The 25826-nt window shown below is 34.9% G+C and overlaps 1 protein-coding gene across 1 annotated transcript; it reads right to left on the reverse strand.

Moving 5' to 3' along the window:
• Positions 1–15590: 15590 nt before the first annotated feature.
• On the reverse strand, positions 15591–21661 carry rps3a (ribosomal protein S3A). The gene is made up of 6 exons (XM_056459658.1): positions 21551–21661; positions 20943–21046; positions 20270–20457; positions 18991–19199; positions 18551–18660; positions 15591–15766 (listed from the first exon to the last, which is right to left on the reverse strand). The coding sequence occupies exons 1-6, from the start codon at positions 21610–21612 to the stop codon at positions 15636–15638; spliced, it is 804 nt and encodes a 267-aa protein (XP_056315633.1). The 5' UTR covers positions 21613–21661; the 3' UTR covers positions 15591–15635.
• Between the last annotated feature and the right edge of the window lie 4165 nt (positions 21662–25826).

Here is a 25826-nt window from a genome sequence, read left to right on the forward strand (position 1 = left end):
GAGTGTTTTTCAAAAAACTAGAACTAACTGAAACTCATACAAAACTAACTGAAACTAACTAAAATTATAGCAAAAACCTACTTCGTTTTCGTCTTTGTAAGTGTATTTAATACATAATCTTACTGTAAGCCTTTTAGAAGTAAATCTATTTAGTACGCGCTGCTAGGTGTTTGACCTGTACGGCACCTCAGTGTCTGTAATCCTGCTGCCATTGGCCAAATAGATGGCCTCATTGATGCTCTCACGACATAAACAGCGAGTGGACATGACAGCATCACGGTGATAGCATTAAATACAGAGACTTATAACTATTCCTTTTAAATACGTTTGTGCCCAATAATGGGTTTTATTTTTATTTTTTTATTTTATTTATTTTTTTATTTTTTTTTTATTAAAGAGGTAGATCAAATACAGTTACATACATAGACAAATACTACAAATAAATAAAAAATGCACAGACATACACACAAAGACAAACAAACACCAGGTTAACAGAAATAAAACTAATGAAATAAAGTTACATCTTAAAGAGACACAAAGGAAGAATATAAATATACAGTTTTTGTTGCTTTTGGATGAAGAGAGTGCTGGATAGTTTCCAAGTATTGTTCTAGATCGATTTTGAACTGATCAAAAAAAGGTTTAGAGCCATTAAACTTCTGTTTGTGAATATGAAACTTGGCTAATAGAATACATAAATTAATTATATACACTTTTTCCAAGTTTTCTTTAAAATCATCAAACAATCCAAAGGATATAACTTTAAAAGAAAAGGAAAAGTCACTCATAATATAAGACTGAATAAACATCAACAGATCTGACCAGAATCTCTCTGTGTAGGAGCACTGCCAGAACAAGTGAATAGAGTCTTCCTCCGAAGAGTGACAGAACGAGCATTTCACATCAATGTCAGGCTTATATTTCTGAAGACAGGCTTTAGTAGGATAACATTTGTGAATTAATTTAAATGTTACTTCTTTTACTTTATTACTAATCAGATACTTGTGAGGCAAAGTCCATACTTTCTCCCATGGAATATTTTCAACAGTGTTGTTCCAATAAGGTATTACATAAGGGATTGTTATTATCTCTTTCTGGAAGAGGCCTTTAATTTTACAGTTATTTTTCTGCTGGTCAGCTGAAAAACACACACTTCCAACTACTGTGTCAATTAAATTCAAAGAGTGAGGGCCATGGGATTGTGACACCTTGCATTAGAACAAACACACTAGAAGGGATGGAGTTTACAACAATGGCATATTCACTAAGAGTTGCAGGAATGTTAAATTTCTGTAAGAAATCTGAATAGTTATAAAGTTTGCCTTCTGAGTTAAAGAGCTGGCCAGCTAAAAGAAAGTTTTTTTAAACCAATTTTCAAAATAAAGTGATTTGTTCTTGTAAATAATGTCTTTATTATTCCATAAATAATACCTGTGTGGAGAAAAGTTATGCTTGTATATTAGGGACCAGGCCAAGAGCATCCACTTATGAAAATTGGAGAGTTTGACCGGGATCTTTAAAACATTATAATTACAAAGTAAAAGAAAATTCAAACCACCAACTTTAGAGAAAATATAATTAGGGATAATATTCCAGTGTGAGTAGGAATTTTTAAGAAAGTTTTTGAGCCAATTAATTTGAAAGGTGTTGTTTAACGTAGTAAAATCTAGATAATTCAGTCCTCCTTGTTTTATGGGGTTCATTATTACCGATTTCTTAATAAGGTGAATTTTGTTTTTCCAAACAAATTTATTTAACATGCTATCAATCCTTTTTAATGTTTCTTTATTTACCTCCAAGGAAAGCGCTGCATAGGTCATTCGAGACAACTCTTCAGCTTTATAGAGTAAAATTCTTCCTCTTATTGATATGTCTCTCTGCAGCGATGAATTAAGTTTCTTTTGAGTTTTCAATATTAAAGGATCAAAATTGAGTCTGCATCTTGTTTTTTGGACCTTATTTATTACAATTCCTAAGTATGTTATTTGATCTTTCACAGGAATGTTGCATATAGAGGGAACATCACAGTGTTTAATTGCCATCAATTCACATTATTTGATATTTAAACAAAGACCTGAAGCTTTGGACAAGGACTCAATCAGTCTTGAAGCAAAAGGAATTTGTGAAGCATCATTCAGGAATAAAGTAGTGTTGTCAGCCAGCTGGCTAATAATAATTTGTCTATCATCAATTGTGATACCTTGTAAATTACTACTAGAAATATGGAGAGCTAAAAATTGTGAGGCTAGCAAAAATAAATATGGAGATATGGGACATCCTTGTCTCACTTCTCGTGACAAACTGAATCTTGGTGATGTTGCACATTTTAATTTAATACAGCTATTATTGTTTTTATATAATGACCCAGTGGCTCTACAAAAATAATCACCAAAACCAAACTTATCAAGAGCTTGAAATATAAATTTGTGTTCGAGCGAATCAAAGGCTTAATAGAAGTCTAGAAAGAGTAGGAAACTGTTATTAGGGATGAGATCTTCATAATCTAAAAGGTCTAAGACTAATCTGATGTTATTTGTAATATGACGTTTCTTCATTAAGCCTGATTGCGACTCATCAATAATCGAGTTAAGGACATTTTTAATTCTTCTTGCTAAAATAGAGGCTAAGATTTTGTAGTCATTATTTAATAGGGTGATTGGTCTTCAGTTTTCTAGACATTCTTTATCTTTATTGGGTTTGGGATGAGGGTGATGACCCCTTGTGACATAGTTGGTGGAAGAGCCTCCAAATCAAAACTTTCCTCAAACACTTTTAGTAAAAAAGGAGATAATTCCTTATCAAACATCTTATATAGTTCAGCAGTGAGACCATCACTGCCTGGACTTTTATTGTTTTTTAAACTTTTTATTACCTGTAGAATTTCTGATAGAGATAAATCACCCTCACATGCTTCTTTATCTTTTAGTGAGATTACTTTGTTTTGATTAATAGATTCAAAAAATAAATTGGCCGAATTATCACAGTATTTTGATGTATACAAATTATTATAAAATTGTGAGCAAAAAGCAGCTATCTCCTTAGGATTTTCAAATACTTTATCATTTGCTCTAAGTCGAACAATAGAAGCATTTAAGGCATTGAATCTCTCCATCCTGAAGAAATAAGCTGAGTTTTGGTCTCCTTCTTCCAGCCATGTTTTTCTGGATCTGACATAAGCTCCCTTAGCTTTAGCTTTATATAACTCATCTAATTTATTCTGCAATTTTTAATATTCTGCATTTTGAGTATCTGTCAGTGATTCATTAGAAGATAAATCTGAAAGTTGTGAAAGAATTTTGTCTTAATTTAGTCTATTTTGCTTAGATATGTCACTACCAAATTTTCTAAAAAATGTACCTAGTTCATATTTTAGGAGTTCCCAATTCCGTGCATAAGCTTTTTGTGATTTGCCTTTTTCCCAGTAGATGTGAATGCTCTCATCAACCTGTTGCTTGACTTTTTCATACTTAAGAAGAGAATTGTTTAATTTCCAAATTAGAGATTTATTATTATTAATTGTAGTATTTTGTGACAAATTAATAGAAATGTAAATAGCATTATGGTCAGTCAGTGGACTATTACTAATAGAAGTAGAGATATTATTTAAATTTTTTTTAACGTTTTAGAAATCAGCCAATAATCAATTCTGGATTGTCTTGAGTAATCTTTGTTGCTCCAAGTGTACTGTATTATATCTGGATACCTCTCTCTCCATATGTCGACTAAATCAAATTTGTCCATAAGCGCTATAAGATATGAGCTTGAAGAAGCTGCTTTCCTTGGAGAGTATCTGTCTAGCATACTATTCATTCCAATGTTAAAGTCCCCACCTAAAATTAAAAAGGCTGTTGGATTTTTTTTTATTGCTACGGAAAGTTTTTGATCTAACATGTTAAAAAAGTGCAGTTGTCCGCAACAGAGTTGTATCCATATATGTTCCCAATAATTACTATACATTGATTGAAAATAATTATTATTAGCAAGAAGTGGCCTTTAATGGGTTTTATGTTTTATCTCTGTATCGCGACCGCGAATGAATCTTTTTAACCGGATCTTCTAAGTGAACCGGTTGAACTAGTTCACCTAATCGAACGGAATCATTTGAAACAATTCGCGTCTCCAGTAAGCACTTATCCACAAACTACTTACTTTTTAACAAGCCTAATACCCCCTCTGACTCTAAATAATCCAATATATACTCTTATTCGGTTATTAGAACAGTAACGTTACACTGAGATCAAATTGAGAAGCGGTGAACCGATAAAACAGCGCATGCGTGATTCAGTGAACCGAACACAAACAGTACATGACAGCTTGCTGTGACTGAACTAAACTTGAACAACTGCAGCATGGGTAAACCGAGGGGTTAAATGAGAGGATCTTGTGAAAAAAACGTAAGTTTATTTCATAACAGATCGTAATGGAATTTAAATAAGTGAATCATGCTTCAGTTGGGTTGCAAAACTTACTTTCATGGATCATAGTGATGTTTTAACTGACTGAAATTTTTTACTACATTTTAATATGTTGAGTCCTAACATCCGCGGTAAATATCTGAACTTTCCATCACTACTGTGTATTTTACCCCAGAAGCAGCCTTGCACACATATTGTACTCAAGGCTGCTATCTTGTGGGTTGTTGTATTTGAATTTGAGAATGGGTAGATGGTAGTGGTCATGTGTCCTCTGAGTTTTTATTATACAATATTTATTCTGATGATTTTAAATCTTGCACCTAACAAATATCCTTATTTAGAAAAAAAAAAAACTAAAACTAATACTGAAACTAATAAAAACTAAACTAAAACTAAGCAATTTCAAAATATAGAAACTAATAAAAACTATAAATCTGGCTCTAAAAACTAATTAAAACTAACTGAATTTAAAAACAAAAAGTCGGAGGTTCCAAGATGGCGGCTTGAAGGAAGGCTGTGTGTAGTTAAGCGGTAGTGTCACGTTGTCATATTTTATTTAAAAAACTTTCAGTAGGTTACATTTTTACACGCGCAGACTCAGTACTCTACAGTATGAGCATAGATGACTACTTTCTGAGGCAATCGGAAAATATGCCACGCAAAAAAACGCAGTTTACCAGCCGTGAGGAGGCTGACGAACATCCTGACGGCGCCAACACGAGCTCATCCACAAACCCACTGTCGGATGCGGTAGCGGAGATTACAGCTAATATCTCTAAACTCATAGATGATAAAATGGACCCGATTTCACAGCTACTGCAAATGCACCGCGCGGAGCTAGACGAGCATAATAAAAGGATTGCAGAAGCAGAAACCAGGATCTCGGAGATGGAGGATGAATTGTCCCCGATCAAAACTAAATTACAAAGTCTGGAGAAACTTGTGCACGACTTGAATGAGAGGGCGGACGACCTTGAGAACAGGGGCAGACGGAAGAATATCCGAATTGTCGGATTACCTGAGGGCATAGAAGGTGAAAATCCAACGCGATTCTTCGAGTCATGGCTTCCTGAGACCCTTGCCATCACGACAAAAGAGGGCCGTATAAAGTTAGAAAGAGCGCACCGATCCCTCGCTCCGAAACCCCCCGCCACACAACGACCGCGTCCCATCTTGGTAAGATTCCACAATTTCCAAGACAAACAACGTGTGTTAAATGCTTCGCGGGAGCTGGGATCCAGCGGTTCTTCTTTAAAATTCGGAAACAACACCGTGATGATCTTTCAAGATTTCTCCGCGTCCGTTCTCCGTAAACGCAGGATGTTCGACGAAGTTAAGAAACGCCTAAAGTCCATAGGCGCGGAATACAGGCAAATTTACCCTGCCCTCCTCAGGGTAAACCTTCGTGGCTCGGTGAAGGTGTTTCAAGACCCAGCTGCTGTTGTGGCATTTCTAGATTCGATGAATGCAACGTCTACCGATAGTATCTGAATCACCTGCTGGGAGAACACTTGCCTGATGGTCGCCCAACACACCACAGGTCTCTCAGACACTCAAACACTAATGTGAAGGTAGACATTGTGAATTTAACTGTGGGTATTTGAGAAATATTGGCCAATAAGGCACACTGTTCGGTTTCTTAAACCATGCTGATGTTTATAGCGGCACTACCGCTTACTATTTAGGTTGGAGTACTCTTTAGTAGTTCCTTTTGTCGTTAAGGGGCCTCTTCTTCACAGTTACTCTTATAACGAGAGTTAGTGTGGAACATTTTTGATGTTTAATGACTGTTGTTCTATTGTTCCAGTTTTGTGTCTGTTGTATACGTGGATGAATCCCCTTTTTTTATCTTCTCATTTCTTTTTTCCTTTTCTTTATTTTTTTCCCTTATTTTTTCTTTTTTTTTCTTCTTTTTGTACGATATTCATGCAACCTAATCTATACAGATGGGGGTTACTTTATGTTTAACATATACTTAAAATGGTAAATTTGAAAGTCTGTACTTGGAATGTTAATGGAATTCACACACCTATTAAGAAAAGAAAGGTCCTGACTTATCTAAAAAAGGAGGGGGTGGACGTTGCATTACTTCAAGAGACCCACTTAAATGACCAAGAACATACTAAGCTTTCGCAGGGGTGTTATGGCCACGCCCATTTTTCATCTTTTACTTCAAGGAGTAGGGGTGTAGTTATTTTAATTAAAAAAGGTGTGCCACTACGATCGGTGGAAGTTACTACAGACACCAGAGGGCGCTATGTGCTTCTGAAAGGGCTTTTACATGGGAAAGAAATTGCCTTTATGAACATTTACTGGCCTCCTGGTCACCCAAGTAATTTTCTTACTGAAGCCTTCGCCAAATTAGCAGACTGGGGAGTTAAAACATTATTTATTGGGGGTGACTTCAATTGCCATTTATGTCCTATTATTGACAAATTCCCAGCTGGGAAACTGTTACTGTCAGTACAGGCTAAAACACTTAAGGCCCTGTGTGAAGACTTTGATTATGTAGATATCTGGAGGGCTTGCCACCCCGCAGAGCGAGAGTACACTTATTTTTCAAAAGTTCACAGTTGTCACACTAGAATAGACTATCTATTCTCTCCCAAAAATATGTTGGAACACATAACATCTTGCAAAATTGGAGATATAATAATATCTGACCACGCGGCAGTTTTCACTGAATTTTCCTTTGGAAATCAAAATAATAAAGCCAGTGGTTGGAGATTTCATCCATTTGTATTAGCTGACCATAACTTTATTTCATATTTTACTGAGGAGTTCAACACTTTTATTTCCATCAATTCGGTCTCAACTGAAGATTCATCCTTACTATGGGAAACAACTAAAGCATTTTCTAGAGGTATTATAATAGCGTATACACATAGTAAAAGGCGTAAACAAGCTGCACAAAAAGAAATTTTAGAGTCTAAGCTTCGGGATGCTGAGAGAACATACATTAATAAACCAAGCCCTGTTAAACTAAAGGAAATCACGGCGCTTAGGTCTGCATTAGACTCCCTTTTAACAAAACAGGCAGAAGTTAAAATTCGTTTTGCTAAGCAGAAAATGTATGAACATGGGGATAAAGTTGGGAAATATTTAGCACACCTAACAAAGAAAAGATCAGACTCCCAATCCATACAATCTATTATAGATAGTAACGGTAAACACTCTATGGACAGTGTATTCATTAATAATACATTTAAAGATTATTTTGAGAATTTCTACAAATCAGAACTAAAAGGGGACACAACACAAACCACAGAGCTTTTCTTCTCGACTCTTAATCTCCCCACGTTATCTGAAGATCAGTCATCACCCCTTAATGCCCCTATATCTAAAAATGAGGTTCTAGCAGCAATAAAGAGTTTACAATCTGGGAAAGCACCTGGTCCAGATGGACTTAGTTGTGAATTCTATAAGGAATTCAAGGACTTATTAGTGGATCCATTATTAAATATGTTTAATGACTCTTTTAGAAAAGGCCGTCTACCACAGTCATTGAGAGAGGCAAATATATCCCTAATTTTGAAAAAAGGAAAACAACCAGAGTACTGTTCGTCATATCGCCCTATATCTCTGCTAAATGTAGATCTCAAAATCCTTTCAAAAATTTTGGCCACCCGCCTGGAAGGCTTTCTTCCTATATTAGTAAAGGATGACCAAACAGGCTTTATTGTAGGCCGTAACTCTGTAAATAACATGCGACGTCTTTTGAATGTTATTCAACTTGCTAAACAACAATCCATAGAAGGTCTTTTAATCTCATTAGATGCGGAAAAGGCGTTCGACCGCATCGAATGGCCCTTTTTATTCCATACGTTACATAAATTTGGTCTTGGTGAACAATTTATTAAGTGGGTACAAATATTGTATAATGAGCCATTTAGTGCCGTACTCACTAATGGATGTAGATCCTCTATGTTCAAAATTGAGAAAGGAACAAGGCAAGGTTGCCCTCTCTCACCGCTTCTGTTTGCCTTAATAATTGAGCCGTTAGCAGAAGCAATACGGGAAAATAATAAAATTAATGGTTTTATGGTAGCAAACAAACCACACAAGATTGCTCTATACGCCGATGATATTCTTATATTTATGGTAAATCCTGAAACATCTACCCCAAATCTCTTAGACACGATTGACAGGTTTGCAGTTTTTTCTGGTTATAAAATCAACTACCATAAATCAGTGGCAATGCCTATAGGAAGTTTACAACAAATACCCCAAACACTACCATCATTTCCATTTGGATGGGCCCCAGAAGGTTTAACATATTTGGGCATCAAGGTCACCCCCTCCTATGAACAAATGTATAAAGCCAATTTTATTCCACTTTTTGAACGCATTCGAATGGACTTAGAAAGATGGAACATTCTCCCTATTTCTTGGATGGGTCGGATCTCCCTTTTAAAGATGAATATTCTACCTCGACTACTCTACCCTATTCAAATGATACCGATAAATTTTACACACAAAACCATTAAGAAACTGAATGGCTGGTTCAGTTCTTTTATTTGGGCAAACAAAAGAGCACGTATCAAAATTTCAACTTTAATGCTTTCATCTTCGGCAGGCGGACTTGACCTTCCAGATATTCGAAAATATCAATTAAGCGTACATTTGCACTGTATTTCTGATTGGATCCATAAAGGACCCAGTGCAGTTTGGTTTGACATTGAAAGTTCACTCTGTAAAATCCCTCTTAAAAAAGCTTAAATTAGTGAAACTTTCCTGCAATAATCCCATTACGATTTGTACTATCAAAGCATGGCAATTTATAAAACGTTTGGAAGGAAGATCTCAACTCACCTCAACTTTTACCCCCATCTGTGATAATTTAGATTTTCTGCCAGGAACTGAAGACCCACAATTCAAAGTCTGGTCACTGAAAGGTCTCACTACATTACATGACTTGTTTGATGGAAATATTTTAATGTCTTTTGACCAACTGACCAATAAATATAATATTCCGCGACAAGATTTTTTTCGCTACTTGCAATTAAGAGACTTTGTGAAAAAAGACACTACAATACTCGTAAACCAGGACATTTCAGTTGTGGAAAGACAACTTTTTTCATACAGGGACAATTCAACAAGCTGTTTCTACAAAGTCCTTAAGGATTGTGGCTCTTTAAATACGGACTCCTTGAAAGAGACTTGGGAAAGGACCCTTGATATACAAATAACAGATGATCAATGGGAGGAAGCTTGGAAAAATGCAACGTCCCTAAGTGTATGTAACAGAGTAAAAGCAATGCAACTGAAAATTCTACATAGAGCTCACATCTCTCCCTCACGGAGGCACAAGTTTAAAAAGGAGTTGTCACCAATGTGTCTGAAATGTAAAACTGAGGAAGGAGACCTTGTTCATTGTTTCTGGCTTTGCAGGGAAATTCAAAAGTTCTGGGCTATGATAGAACAAGAAATTAATGGTATTTTATCTATTGATATTGGTGGTAACCCCAAGCAAATGCTGCTTGGGATATTCAACGAGATTAATATGGACAAACATAAAAAAACACTTTGCAAGTTCCTGACATTTTGTGCAAGAAAATGTATTCTCCTGAACTGGATAACGGACAAAACTCCTACAAAGTCTTTATGGCACAGGGTAATACTTGAATATGTACCACTGGACTACTTAACTTGTGTCTTACATGGCAAAGATGTTTTATTTCATGAGAGGTGGGATCCATTTTTGTTACATATGGGTTTAAACATAACCTCTATAATCCACAGAGGGTTGATTTAACAAGGTCAGATCTTATGAAGGTTTGTGGTGCATGAATACGCAATATCGCAAATTTTATTAATGCCCCCCTCTTTATTTTTATTTATTTATTTATTTTATTTTATTATTATTATTATTATTTTTTTTTTTTTAATTTTTATTTTATTTTATTTATTTAATTTATTTATTTTTTTTTTTTCTTTCCCCCGCACGTTCTGTTCACTTGTTTGTTGTTGTATCTGTATTGCTTAAAAAATTAATAAATACATTATTAAAAAAAAAAAAAAAAAAAAAAAAAAGTCAAAACGAAATAGAAACTAAAACTAATGAAAATTCCCAAACTATTATAACCTTGCTGCAGGGCAAGTTGTAACAGACAGGGGGTTAGTTGTAACACATGCTTACAAAGGCAGATTTCACACAGTTAATTTATTTTTTGTTTACTTTAAATAGGAGCTATATTTCCTCAGTAATTGGCTCTAATTTTTTTTTTATTCTACATAGCACAGTATGTTTATGTATTTATTTGCTTATTGGATAAGCACATTTGAATGTATTTGCATTATTATCCATTTATCCATTATTATACAATGCATTTTTGCATTATCAGCAATGAAATATTTATATATTTTATATTAAAACAATATTTACTATTAAAAAAAATTTATTTAAAAAGTTTTTAACATTACACTCAAAATTCAAAAAATTATTTTGTTTGTTTAATTGGTGTCCAACTGTGTGTGGCTTAATTGTAACACCCTGTTACAACTAACACCGCTGTGTCATGTTTTCCTCAAAACTGGCTAGCAGTCACTGTGTGTTCTTACATCTTTAAAAATGGTCTAATCTTTTAGCCTTGAAGACGGTGATCACAACAATATAAGATTTTACATTCATACTTTCACAGATTTTTTTTAAATAAAAAATATAGAGTATAATAAAAATTACTTTTCTGCTGCAAAAATGGTTTCTCCTGTGTTTCTCATCCAAATTCCATTTCAATAATTGAAAGACGTCTGCCGGCACTGTGGTGAAAACCTCGGAAGCATGCCATGCTACCTTAAAACTCTGTGTTACATTTAACCCTGCGTTACTTTGTGCCCCGCGCTCCCTTATAACCTACAAACCATAGATAACGATTTACCATGCGGGAAAAATCGTGTGTTTAAAAGATAAATATAGCAAGACTTCTAAATATCAACAGGATATTTACACATCCCAACCCTGAAATTTGTCAATTTGTACAAAAAACTTCACAGTATTAATACAACTGTTGTCCATCAGCTGCTGCAACATCGCTTACTATTGTTTATTAATTTTTGCTTGTATTGTATTGTTTGTTTATTCTTTTTTTGCCTCCGTTTTCATTTGGTTTATTCGATTCTTGATTATATCTGGCAAAGAGGAATTTACATTCATTTTATTGTATAGTAGGGGTTTTTATATAAAAAGCCAACAGTAAATGCTTATAATATTGTTTTTTCTACTTATTGGAAAGTTTGTCTTTATAGCACTTTATGTTATGTTACCCATTTCTCCAAAACGCTGCAGTAAGAAGGTTTCATGTGAAGTACACATATAGTATGGGACATCCTGTATATGAAATGACCATTGTTTTTTTCTTATTTGAAATTAGGTTTTTATAGCACTTTATATTCTGTTAATGCATTTCTCCTAATTGCTGGAGTAAGAAGTCTTCATATGAAGTATGCAAATTGTATGGGATATTCTGTACAGGAACTGATCATTGTTTTTGTTATTGTTTTTGTATACCATTTCTCCAAAACGCTGCTGTAACAAGTCTCTATCTGAGGTACAGTATGGGACGTCCTGTATCAGACCTGACTATTGTTTTTTTTTTTTTCTACATATTTTAAATGAGCACATTTCTCTAAATAGCTGCAGTAAAAAAAGATTCATATGTGGTATATGCATATGGCACGGAACATCCTGTATTAGATCAGTCTTTTATTTAACTTATCACAAACAATGTCTTTATAGCACATTTCTCCAAAATGCTGCAGTAAGAAGGTTTATTATGAGATATGCATATAATACGTCCTGTCTATTGTTTTCTTCTGCTCATTTAACAGGGACTTTATAGCACTTTAAAGTGTGTTAAATCTCTCCAAAATGCTGCAGTAAAACTAGTTTCATATGAGGTATGCATACATAGTATTTGATGTCAGATTTAATTGTTGTTCTATTCTACTTATAGTAATTTGGGTCTTGTCATTTAAAGTCTAATAATGTCCCATATCCCATATACTGAAAGATACATTTTAAAATCCCCTTTTAATGAAATAAACATATATTTGTAACTCAAACGATGTTTTGTTGGACTACTTTATGACTATTAACTTTCTGAGGTTAGCCACGCTGTATAAAATTGCATTCAACCGTATTTGCAATGTACTGTTGGCCAGGAGAAACAGAAACGCATTCTGGGTATTTAGAAATAGTATCTTTATTCTGTCCGTTTGATCTGCTATAAAATCGTTTGAAGCAAAAAGATAAACCTAGAGAGATAAATTTAGAGAGATTACAGAAAAGCACAGAACCCCATTGCTTAAAATAACACTGTCAGTAATAGAGCTAATAAATTGTTTAATAAAGCATACGTGGCAGGAAAAGGGGAGAAACTGATATTTCGTTATAACCTCTGTTCTGGGCGAAACGAGTGCTCTGTGGAGCGCTCTCTGTGTTGCTGCCATTACCGTAATCTTATTAATTCGCGCGCACCGAAATATAAGTCGCGGCTGGCTTGACCGCAGTATTTAACGTACCACAACCTTCCACCATCTTCTCTTGGTTCCCTTAACGGCAACAGGAGTTTCTGGACGATGATCCTGGACCTCCATATCAAGGATGGGGTTCCTGCACCTCTATCAATGGATGAACTAAAAATCTAAAATCTGAATGTCTAAAAAGCATCACTGTTGAATTAATCGCTAAATAATTGACAATAGTAAATCAGAGAAATCTGTCACCATCGTCCGACGACTGTACACCAACTGATGGAAGCCAGAGCTGTGCGTTCCTAAATGCGTTCTAGAACGTGCGTTCTAAAATCGACGTCACGAAGCTCCCAAAAAATCAAATCAAATAACAACAAACAAATGTTTTAAAATTTAAATATGTTTAGGATTTAACACATTTTCAACAGACACGCAACTTGGCGCGGCCTTCAAAGAAATGTAAAACTAATGCAAATTACAAATGTATAAAGTTGGAATTTTTAAATAAATAAAAAATGTAGCAGATTATTTTTAATGCTAATTATAATTGCTTGCTTTAAAATAAACCTAATTCTTTTGTTATGTTCTGCACTCATAAATACAAAATTTCAAAATGCAAACCCGTTTTGCAGCATTTATACGAGAGATAAAAATTATTTCTATACAATTCGAGATTTTTATCAACACAGCATTCGGACTGGACGCTTTTTTTGTCCCAAAAAGAGGGCATATCCGGGAAAGAGGATGTTGGCCTAATCCTATCGAATGTTAAAGAATTTTAACGTGACAAAAGCTAGGCCTATAGCGCTCAGACATTTCCAAATTTTAAGGCAATTATGAAAAAATTATTTCTCATAATATCTATACAGGCATATGCATTATTTTGTAATATACCATCAACAGGTGCAATCTCTTTTGTTGTTGATAGGCGTTGTATTTAATCCTTATGTACGCAAAACGTTTCCTAAAATTGTAATGTTTTTACATGTCTACAGTTTTATAAACTGTATCAATATATTTATAAAATTATATATTATAAAATATATTTATAAAATCTTTTTTTTTTTTGTCAAATTATTAATAAAGTGCCTTGTAAATAAAGTGATTGTAATGCCACAGATTTTTTTTTTTGTCATCGTCCGACCTGTTTTCATGTGAATGCAATTTTATTAGTAAACCATTTTCTAGGTATTAATGATTCTGTTTCTATATTTCATGTGTCTGGGGGTTGTTTAGCTTAATTAGCAACATCCAAAAAACTATGACAATTTTAGACTTATAAAATCATAAAGGAGATTACCTGATTCCTCACCTTCAGCCTCAGCTCAAATACAAGAAGTACAGATACTGTAATTATATGAAGCACAGATGCTACAGTCACAGAAATAAATGCAGCAATGAAGGAACACCTCAAGGACATTCAGAGCTGAGGGATTAAAAAATAAAATCTCTAAAATTAAATGTAACTTGTGATGTCCACATTTTTTGACTTATTAGGTTTGTATGTGTAACAGTGATGCAAATCTGTTAAAACTACTAATATGCACAATATTTCATTTTGCTAAATTGTTACACCATTGCATTGTCGACTGGAAAAAGCTTCTAAATTTACACCAATTGGTCAATTAAACTGGAGAGTTGTGGGTTAATATTCAAGGGTTTAGAGACAACGGTGTTGATTTCAGTATGTGTAAATTACTAATGAATCTACAAATCATTTGACTGGTCATTGAAGTTTGATTCAAAACGAAAACAATTATTTGATGGGTATGTTAACGTAATGCTAGATTGAGTTTGGCCTGAGAAAGCAGACAATACTGCCAGTCTTCCTGTAGGCTTTTGAGACAAGTTGTACATTTGTCTGGAAGATTTAAATGTGTGGTGAAAAGGTGTAATAGTACTGCATCTAATTGGCAAAACTGTTGTAAAGATCAGCTGTTTTTTTTTTATATATTATTTTTGAAAGTTAGTTATACAAAAGCTCAGTGGATTACCTTTTCCCTACATTAACTGTAGGTACTCGAGTTATTTACTTGCAAATGTCCACATCCACTAATCTTAATTGCTGACAATATATATAGCAATTTATGATCCCTTTTGTAATCATTTATTTGGTGGCAGCCAATGAATTATATAAAACTCTTAAAGCAATTTATACATGTTCCTGCATTATAAAAATAGACAGTGTTCAACATTATTTTGCAGGCCTAAAACTGTTTCCATGATAAACTATGCTATGTAGCAAACTACTGAGGTATACAATACAATTTTTTTTAAACTTTTGTTTTAAAAGTATAGCATTTAATCCCACAAATAAAAGCATATTAAAGCTCAAACACATTGCGTCTGGTCATTGTAATGGTTCTGATACTTATCAGATGAACTCCTATCTTCCTGGAGGGCCACAGCGCTACAGTTTAGTTACAACCCTAATTAAACACCTGAATAAACAGTGCTTTAGGCTTGAACTAAACTCTGCAGGACTGCTGCCCTCCAGAAATTGAGTTTGACACCCCTGCTCCTTACGAAAAAAAGCCTGAAGAGTTCAGAAACTTAAAGCTCCACAACAGTACAAACAAATTTCAGCAAATGTAGCACAAACCCTTGATTTACAAATTTGCCATTTTCGACTGGGAATATAAAAGCTTACGTGCGCACGCGCACACACACACTGAAAAGAAAAAGATCTGAGTACACAAAGGCTCAAATTTACATGTTTATTGACACCAGCTGTTTGTGTTGGGAGTTTTAGACAGACTCCTGGATGGGGGGCTCATATCCGTCAGCTCTCTCCACCTTGGCCCCAGTGTCGCCCTCTGCAGGTTTAGCAGCAGCACTGGTGGATCCACCCTCACCATGCAGCTCCATCAGCTTACCAACTGTACACAAACAAAAATAATTTTGTCTTACACAAACAGAAAAGCAATATTACCCTTAAACCCAATTGTTAAACACAAATAATGAAAACATTCCCATATATAAACAAAACATTGCTCTTAAAGGGTTAGTTCACCCCAGAAGAATTATCCCAAGATTCTCATGACAAAGGAATGCTGGAGGTACGGGACTTTCTTTTTGTCAAATATATTTGTCTTTTCCAGCTCTACAATGGCAAGGAGCAACTGTTTTATTTTTTAAAATCAGCAGTCAAAGAAAAAAGAAAGTGCACCCATTCTTAAGTACATCATATGACTCAGAGAAGTGAATAAGGGTCTCCTGTAGCAAATCCATGCGTTTTAGTAAGCAAGACCCATATTTATTAAACGTGTAACCTCCAGCAAGTGGCAGTCATAGTCTTTTAGGTGCATTTAGCACAACAAGCTGGACAGGACTGTTTATTTCAAGCACAAAGCATATGCACAGTTGAGGAAAAACTGAATGCAGTGGAGAGACAAAATGCAGACAGATCCAGATGGTAGTGTTAACTATGGAATAAAATCACTGTCATAAATAATTTCGTGCGTTAATAAAATTCATGCATCCATAATTATAAAATCGTAAAAGAAAACGAAGCGTACTCGTAATTTTACGAGGGTACAATTTCAAAATCTGCGATTAGAACAGACACAGATACGACATTGTCTGTTTGTATATGACTGATAATTTTACGATGGGTGTACTTTACAAACACGAATTACAGTTTCACCACGGACACGAAGTCCTGATTACGAGTACGAATCAAACAGCGACACTCCACTGTCAAAATTACGTCACCGCTGTCTCAGGCATTAATAAACAAGCGAGAGTCATCGATCACAATGGCACGCCTGCTGGAGCCACTCGAGCTCACACACACCGTCTCAGGTAAGATTTCTGTTATTCCCTCTTTGAGAAATGTCCATCATGAGCTGTAATAAAGGTTGAGACTTAATGAGGTCCAATTTCGTTGTGTTTCTTGGACATTTTACAGAATCAAAATTAAGAACGGGCCGAGGATAAAGAGCTAGCATAATGTCAGTTAACGTTACAGGCAGAGAGCGCAGAGTTTCTCAGTGAATCACTTAACTATAACATGACATCTGTTGATTAAGAAACCTTTTTTAAAGCCAGATCGACCATTGATCTATGATGTAATGAAGATATCAGCAAAAGGCAATTTAAATATTTGAGGGTTTATGCTTACCAGAAGTTTGTAACGTTAAACATATTAATCAGACAATGAATCAAAATAAATATTAAATGTGACCCCGGACCACAAAACCAGACATGAGGGGCAATCATTTAACAGACCCGTATGTCATCTGAAAGCTAAATAATTAAGCTCCTCATTGATGTATGGAAAGGAGATGATGTTCAAATATATAATTTATCTTATCTTTAAATTTGTACAAAGGTATTAGTAACTATTGATATAAATGTTTATGTTATTTGTTATATTACTTGATTAAACTATTAGTTGCATTATATTGTATTACCATAATTAATAAACTATTACCATAAACATTTATATTACCATTTAGTCTTATACTATTCTGCGTGTTTCTCTCTTTTTGTGTGTTTGTTCTATATTGGTGATTGTTCAATTACCAAATATTTAGCTTATTCTGGTTTATTTAAAGTTAATTATTTAATAAGAGTAAAACTTTTTTGTTTTATCTATCTATACTGGATAAATCTGTGTGATTTAGTTTGTGATCTCTGGTGATCTTATAGGGTGTTTGTGAGTTACTTAAACAGTTAAAAAAGGTAACCTAATCAACAGATGTTATGTTATAGTTGAACACCGTTAAGTGATTCACTGAGAAACTCTGCGCTCGCTGCCTGTAACGTTAACTGACATTATGCTAGCTCCCTATCCTCGGCCCGTTCTTAATTTTGATTCTGTAAAATGTTCAAGAAACACAGCGAAATTGGACCTCATTAGGTCTCAACCTTTATTACAGCTCATGACGGACATTTCACAAAGAGGGAATAACAGAAATCTTACCTGAGACGGTGTGTGTGAGCTAGAGTGTCCAGCAGGCGCGCCATTGTGATCGATGACTCTCGCTTGTTTATTAATGCCTGTGACAGCGGTGACGTAATTGACAGGTAGGTGTCGCTGTTTGATTTGTACTTGTAATCAGGACTTCGTGTCCGTGGTGAAACTGTAATTCGTGTTTGTAAAGTACACCCATCGTAAAATTCAGTCATATACAAACAGACAAAGAAAATGTCGTATCTGTGTCTGTTCTAATCGCAGATTTTGAAATTGTACCCTCGTAAAATTACGAGTACGCTTCGTTTTCCTTACGATTTTATAATTACATGGATGCATGAATTTTATTAACGCACGAAATATTTATGACAGTGATTTTATTCCATAGTTAACTACGCCAAATACAATGAATGAAGTCCACTCGTCAGAAATGACACAAATGGATTAGAAAATTCTAACTATGAATATTTTTCTTACAAAACCTTCGCTACAGAAAAACTTAATTCCCCAGAGCCATATAAGGCCCTTTTAATTATGGATGAATGTGCATTTTTGGACAGCTGAAAAAAAATAAATAAAACACCAGTTGCCATTGTAGGGCAGAAGGCTAAATATAATTTTCCACATAACTTTGAAAGTCATGTACATCCAGAATGCCTTGAGGTTGAGTAAATGTTGAGATTTTTAGGTAAACTAACACTTTAAAAGAACCTAAACAGACCATGCATTTAAATAACTGACTTACGCTCAAATTTGGGCTTTTTCAGCATCTTAACCTTCCTGACATAGACATCATGAAGAGGATAGATGGATTGGCAGGCCTTTTCAATGTCCTTGCCAACACTGTCAGGAATCCTGTGCAACAGAAGAGGGGAAAACAGTTTTACACACAGACTCATAATGGTTATTATTTAGGTTAAGATTAATTAAGTTAACTCGGTCCTACAGTAGAAACAGCTAAAGCTTTAACTAGAAAAAGTGAAGAAACCATCTGACCACTTAATCTCTAGATCAGTCAAATTAAATCTAAACCATAGTAACTCTTAATACAGGTGTAAATACCATTCCCAAAGGACCAGCTTCCTGCAGTTTAAATTTGATTCAATTAGCCAATTTAACAGTTAAATTAAGGCTGAACTGTGCATCCTGAAATGGCAATGCCATGGATGAGAACATTTTACGTACAGCTTGTTGACCACCTCCTTGAGGTCATTGGTCTGGACCTCACGGGTCATGATTTCCATCATCTTCTTGCGGATCTGACGGACTTGCTGGTGCTGTGCATAGGAGGTTTTTCTGATCTGGTTGGTGCGCTTCTTGGTAAAACCCACGCAGAAAAGGCGGAGGAGATATCCATCAGTGGTCTTCACATCAACGTGGGCCTCAATCATTGTCTAAAAGCAAACAAAAAACATCAGCAATTCGAATAAACTTAATATTTTCCTATAAGAAGAAAAATACACAGAACATACTCCTAAAACTTTAAGACATAAAATGAAGAAACTTGTGACATGATTTTAACATTATGCAAAAAATAAAATAAACCATTGCTGCTGTTAAATTGCAGATTAGCAATTTCTGAGGTATGCAACATTTTAGGATGCTGAAAACGACATTGTGGTCTTTATGCAAAAATTCAGATTAAATAAAAAATAAACAATACATATTATGTTTTCCGGCAATACCACATACACACAGATGTGTAGTGTAATTCAACCGAGTTGGCAAATCACATATAGGATATTCTATTGGCCACAGCTCTTCAAGGTGATGATTTAGCAGTTTACGATACTTCAGATCACGGTGAAACAAAACTGTTTTTAGTCTTCAGAAATCACAAGCAATCTAATACATATAAAATGAAGTGAAAAGTGTAACGTGACAGCCACTTTAACGGTTTCTAAAAAGTTTGGAAAGGCAGATTTAACACAAAGTAATAAAAAAAAACAAACTAGCACGCATCGTTAGGCTCAATATAAAAGCCTGGAGAGAAATACAATAACTCGAACTAACACTTCAAAAAATAACTTTACTGATCTACACTATTTTAACTAGTTTTACAAGAAACCTTCTCAATTTGAATATACCTTCTATAACCACAATATTGCAGCAAGAAATGTTAATAGCACTCCATTCTAGTGCAAAAGCAAGGTTTTTAAAGCAAGGTACATTTCTTTCACCAGTGAATTTATACAAGCCATTACTTAAAAAAAAAATACATAGCAAGTTCAAATAAAAGAGCGTCTTCTAATGGGCTCAAAAAAATCAAGTCAAAGTTTAATGTGGGAGAAGAAAAAAAAAAAAACCTACTGATGTTTGTCAGCATAAGGATATTTCTTTTTCTTGCCCAGTGCAGGCAACACTGAATGCCATGACATCATACATTTAATTTAAGGGAGATAAAAATCAGCTTTTTAAGCCCAGAAAAATGAATAACCTGTACAGGTTTTTCCCTCTTTTTTACCTGCCACTTCTTGACCATGGAGCACATCTTGTCACGAGTGAGGTCCATGCCGTGGAAGTTGGTGAGGCAGTTCTTGCCCTGCACGTCTTCTGTGACCAGCTTAAACTTGCGGAAGGCCACCTCATCGTTCTGCAGATCAGCCAGACTGACCTCAAACACACGTCCCTTCAGACCATCAGAGGCAATTCCTGCATTACAGAGACAATGAGTTTTAGAATTTACATGAAGCTAATGGCAATGTGACTGTACATTCCACTGTGGTGACCCCTGATTAATAAAGGGACTAAACTGAAAAGAATGAATGAATAATGGCAATGTCAGGTGATCTCATAACAGCGATCACAGTTTTTCTTCTGAGACTGAAATTAAAGTTATGTATTCCAACTGGAATTCAGCACAAAGTTTGATTTGTATCAAATAATTGGGACTACATTCCATTCAAGTTTATTTGCTTAGCGCTTTTTACAATAATTATTGTTTCAAAGCAGCTTTACAAAAGGTGCACATTAATCAAATTAAGATAACGTTACAATCAAACACAAGTTATTAAATATATACACATGCAATTTTATTAACACGGCACTTAATATTCAATAAGATCTGCCCTTTCCCATCAGAGTTAACGATTCATTCCGAAGCTGTGGAAACGCATCAAGGTGGTGAAAGAACTTACTGGTTCCCTGAGTCCTGGTGACCAAGGTCTTGCCCAGGTTGCGGATGTTGAACATGGCTGGTGCCTTGACATCATACCAATCCTTCTTGGAGAAAGGATCCACACTGCAAAAGAAAGCACACTTGTCAATACATTTCTGAAAGTCAGAAACACAATACAAGTGAATACTTCAACGAACCCGTTTTAGATCAAGACATTTGACAAATAATATGGTATATCTTTGTTACATGCTCTAAAAGACCCATAAGCCTATAACACATGGGTCACTAGTCTCCAGTCAATAAAGTAACGCTTTAGATAGCGCTTTCAATGGCCCATCATGTTAGCGACATCAGTCTGCCAAGCGAATTTTTGACCAAATGAATATTTTATTATATTTGTAAGACGAGTACGTTAGAAAACACCGCTAGCTTTCACCGTGGTCTGAACTTAAGATTACAAAAGCACATAGTACAGCAAGGGCCGTCTATGAGCCAGTGTGACTAGCAGAATCGCTACACAACATCCTCTCTATATCGATAACATCCTTCACACGTACGCGTCAACTATCCTCCAATATCACTTATTACTGTGTATAGACACAGTTGAAAGACTCATTTGCGACTTACATCTTCTTTTTGGCACCTTTTTTGCCACCTTTGGTCAGCCTCTTATTCTTGCCGACTGCCATGTTGAACACAGGGAGTAAAAGAGGAGGAAGTGAGGAAATACCGCGAGAGTTAAAGATACAGCGGGACTAGTCAATTCCCGCGAGATTTCACAATCCTCGCCGTGCTATCAAAACTGCGCCTTCTGGCGTTTAAGTGTATTATTTCACACTTTTCTTTATTTTTAGACGTTTGTTTTATGATTAAGTAACTTTCATGCTAAATACTTCTTGTTCACATTTTCTTCGTCGAGGATTCCTTATAAGCAAAAATGTTATTTGTACAGCGTTTTAAAATCAATTATTAATAATCGATGAGACAACAATGTCATACATGTAGCTTACTACGTATCTATTATTGCAACTAGCCTATATATGCATTGTGAGTTACATTTAGCTGTCTTAGATCAAAATATACTTTTATGAACAACATTATGTAAAACAACAAGGTCACATCATAGCAATTGACTAGATAAATAGATAACTACAAAATATTTTGTACATTGTAAATTTAGATTTAATACATTAATTGAGGATTTTGGCTGGGTGTCTGAAATCTTTTAAACTGTGTAGAAACATTAAAAATGTGTTAAATAGCCTACTTAACTGGTAGTATGTAGTAACATTGAGTACTGTATTTTTATTTTTATTAGTTGGCAACCTAGTGGCGCAGTGGGTAGGTTGATCGTAGGTTGGTGCAAGATGGTTGCTGGTTCGAGCTGCGGCTGGGTTAGTTGGCATTTCTGTGTTTGCATTCTCCCTGTCTTAGCGTGGGTTACCTCGGGGTGCTCCGGTTTCCCCCACAACTCCAAAGACATGTGGTATAGGTGAATTGGGTAAGCTAAATTGTCTGTAGTGTATGTGTGTGAATGGAAGAGTGTATGGGTGTTTCCCAGTGATGGGTTGCAGCTGGAAAGGCATCTGCTGTTTAAAACATAAGCTGGATAAGTTGGTGGTTCATTCCGCTGTGGCGACCTTGGATTGGTGGAGGGAAGTTCAAAAAGAATATGAATGAATGAACACTAATAGTATTATTATAGTAGCTAGTCTACATAAGTAGCAGTACTATACTTTTAAACATAATACTGCATTGGATTTGCATTGGTTTCAATAAAAACTGCTCATGTTACTATTATACACTACGATTAAGGTAAGTGGCTGAATTTGAACAAACAAATTTATATTGTTCTACTTATTTTGTTTGTTTAAATTCAGCTTATAAAAACAATTTGCAACAATTTGCAATGAACCATTTTTTTCAGAGTATTTCAAAGCATATTTTCCATCAGAAATTTAGAAACCCAAGAACAAAGCTTACATTTCATTCACTCACAATAGCTGCACAATTAAAACGTTGGTAAGAAAAATAAAGTAGAAAAAATGTGGTAATTCAGTTCTGCTATTAATATCTCAAATGTGTGACTGTGTGGCAGTATTCAATATAAAATCAGTATAGCATTCAGAGGTTTGAGACTAAATGTTCTTCGTTGGTCTAGACCTTTAATTCTGTGGCCCTGAGAGACTGTAGGTCTATATAAAGTCAACAAACTCAATGCACTGCTCACTCCCTGGAAACGACTCAAAAGGACCATGAAGCCACAATTGAATATAATGAGATAGTGGGAACACTTATTACACAAATATTCAAAACCTTGTATAAGCTGATAATTTGTGAGTCTATGGTAAATATTAACATTTACGTGCAACAAAACAATGTTATATGTTCTTTATAAATGATAATTTGATGTATGCTTTATGTATGCATCACAATATGAGTACAACAGATCAGAACTCCAAATCACAACAATCCATTATTATTTGAAGTCATAATGAGTGACAGATATTTTCTTTCAAATATATCTAAATATAGAGAATATAGAGAGGATAAGGTAGTTCTTTATCGTTTGATGTTCAGCTGTTGCACTTAAAAAGGAATGTAAGTTGCAGTCAATTTTGATGGAGTAGGAAGTTAATTAGTCCAGCACACATAGTAGAAGATCTTGTATTTTGTAAACATTTAAAAATAAAGCATTGATTATTTAATCCAGACTTTAATGAACAACTTATACATTTACCTATTCACTGCATTTCTTGCTTCATAAAAGAAGATCATTGAGATCATTCATTCATTTTCTTTTAAAATGCTTAAAAAATAAAACGAATAATCTGACCTGAGTTTTAAATTTGTTTTATTAATAATATAAAATAAAAAACCATAATAATATTAAATAAATAGATATAATATTATTAATAAATATGTTACCAAACACTATAATATGGAAATAACTTCATCACTATGTAAAAAAAGAATGTTCCTCCTTTGAGATTCTTAAATAAATATGCACTTAATCAGGAAAGCAAAACTACATTAGATAAGAAGTCTTATGTGAAGGTGATCAAAATGAACTGAGTTTATTATTAAAACAAGAACAAAGTTCTGCCAATCAATTAGAAAGCTCAGGTTAATTCAAATGGAAGAATATGCCCCATTAACAGATATTTGTTTAAAACAATAACTCAATATATTTTGTTAGGAAAACAAAGAATGCCATATTTATTTTATTCTTTAATTTTACATGTAAAGTAAATGTAACTTAAAAATGTATAAATTTTTATTCGTTTTTTTTACCAAATGGTGTCACGGTGGCGCAGTGGGTAGCAAGATCGCCTCACAGCAAGAAGGTCGCTGGTTTGAGCCTCAGCTGGGTCAGTTGGCATTTCTGTGTGGAGTTTGCGCTATAGGTGAATTGAGTAAGCTAAACTGTCCATAGTGTGTGTGTGTGTGTGTGTGTGAGAGAGAGAGAGAGAGAATGAGTGTGTATGGGTGTTTCCCAGTGATGGGTTGCAGCTAGAAGGGCATATGGTGGATAAGTAGGCAGTTCATTCCGCTGTGGTGACCCCTGATTAATAAATGGACTAAGCCGAAAAGAAAATGAATAAATCAATGAATATTTGTGTTTATACTAAAACTCAGATGGACATTTTTTTGTATTCTTTCAGCTTTATTTTCTGCCTTGTGATCCACTAGCAAAAATGAAACTAACACAAACCAGATAATGTACATTAAAAACAGCAAACAAATTAATTTTTGACTTTAATAACAGGTAACAAAGACAAAATAGACTCTGGCAACAACATGTGTGTCATATGAAGAAGCAAAGGTCTTCAATTTAAACAGAAAATAGATTTGAAGCATCAGTTCTTCTTTCCTTAAGCTGAATTATTGGCTGTTGAACCTCATATGTAGTAATGCTACCTGCAGCCGTACTAGAGACTACTTCCACTTCACCCAGGTCACTCTTACATATAAAAAAACTAATGTAAAAGTAAAATAATGCTGTTTCTAAAACCCATTCCTATCATCAGAGACACCCTCAATATGGCATGGTTATGTCATATTACTCCTATTACTGATCTTACATCCGTCCTGAAAGCTTTCGCATTTTTACAAAGTATATTTTACACCACCAAACAAGCTCCCATAACTTGTTCATGTTTACTAAATGGTGAACTGCATATCCTTACTTGGCATTAGTTCACTTTTCAAAGAGCAGCCCTTGGCTTAGCTATATCCTATGCCAACTGTAAATGCTTCCTTTGCTTTTTTATGGTATGCTGAAACATACTTTTTCCACCCTGGCTTACTGTGTACTTTCTTGTCAGGGCAAGTAAGATATGATCTAGCATCGAAATTAAATTTTAATGTTGTTGCAAATGCATAAAACTGCTTCATTTATTGTTATTAGGATGTATTAAGCCTTTTAAGCCTCTCAGAAACCCTGTTTTATATGGAACAGAGCTTCAGATTGTATGATTTCCAAAATTAATCATTATAATTTTGCCATGTTCTAGATTTGCAATTGTTTGATCTGACCAGTGAAGTGCAAACATATTAATTGTTTGTGTTTTCTGTTTGCTTTTTATTCACAGTATACAATTTGAATATTAGATTAATAATTCTTACATAGAAGTCAATCAATTTTGGTGCAAGCCACCCTTTATGGTAAATATGCTGCAGCTGGACTTACTATTCTGTCCTACAGATGTCTCTGTGATCCTAACAGTGTGCACCAAAGCAGCACCATGACAGCGCGCGCTTGAAACGAGATCTTCAGTATGAAGTGTCATTCTGTCCCTACAGGTTCTTGTGTAGCCTGTACCTGACACACCTGAGCCCTCCCTTCACTGCTCTCGCGACACACTGCGCATGCGCGGGTCTCTCTCACGCAGCTCCACTG

The sequence above is a fragment of the Danio aesculapii genome, chromosome 1, assembly GCF_903798145.1.
Source record: "Danio aesculapii chromosome 1, fDanAes4.1, whole genome shotgun sequence".
In the NCBI taxonomy this organism is placed as follows: Eukaryota; Metazoa; Chordata; class Actinopteri; order Cypriniformes; family Danionidae; genus Danio; species Danio aesculapii.

Excerpts from the sequence above, each read along its gene's own strand:
- rps3a (XM_056459658.1), bottom strand. The coding sequence starts at position 21,612 with ATGGCAGTCGGCAAGAATAAGAGGCTGACCAAAGGTGGCAAAAAAGGT. Across the intron at positions 20,458-20,942 it reads CACCAGGACTCAGGGAACCA|GAATTGCCTCTGATGGTCTG; the intron begins GTAAGTTCTTTC and ends TCTGTAATGCAG. Across the intron at positions 18,661-18,990 it reads AAGGAGGTGGTCAACAAGCT|GATTCCTGACAGTGTTGGCA; the intron begins GTACGTAAAATG and ends TCTGTTGCACAG.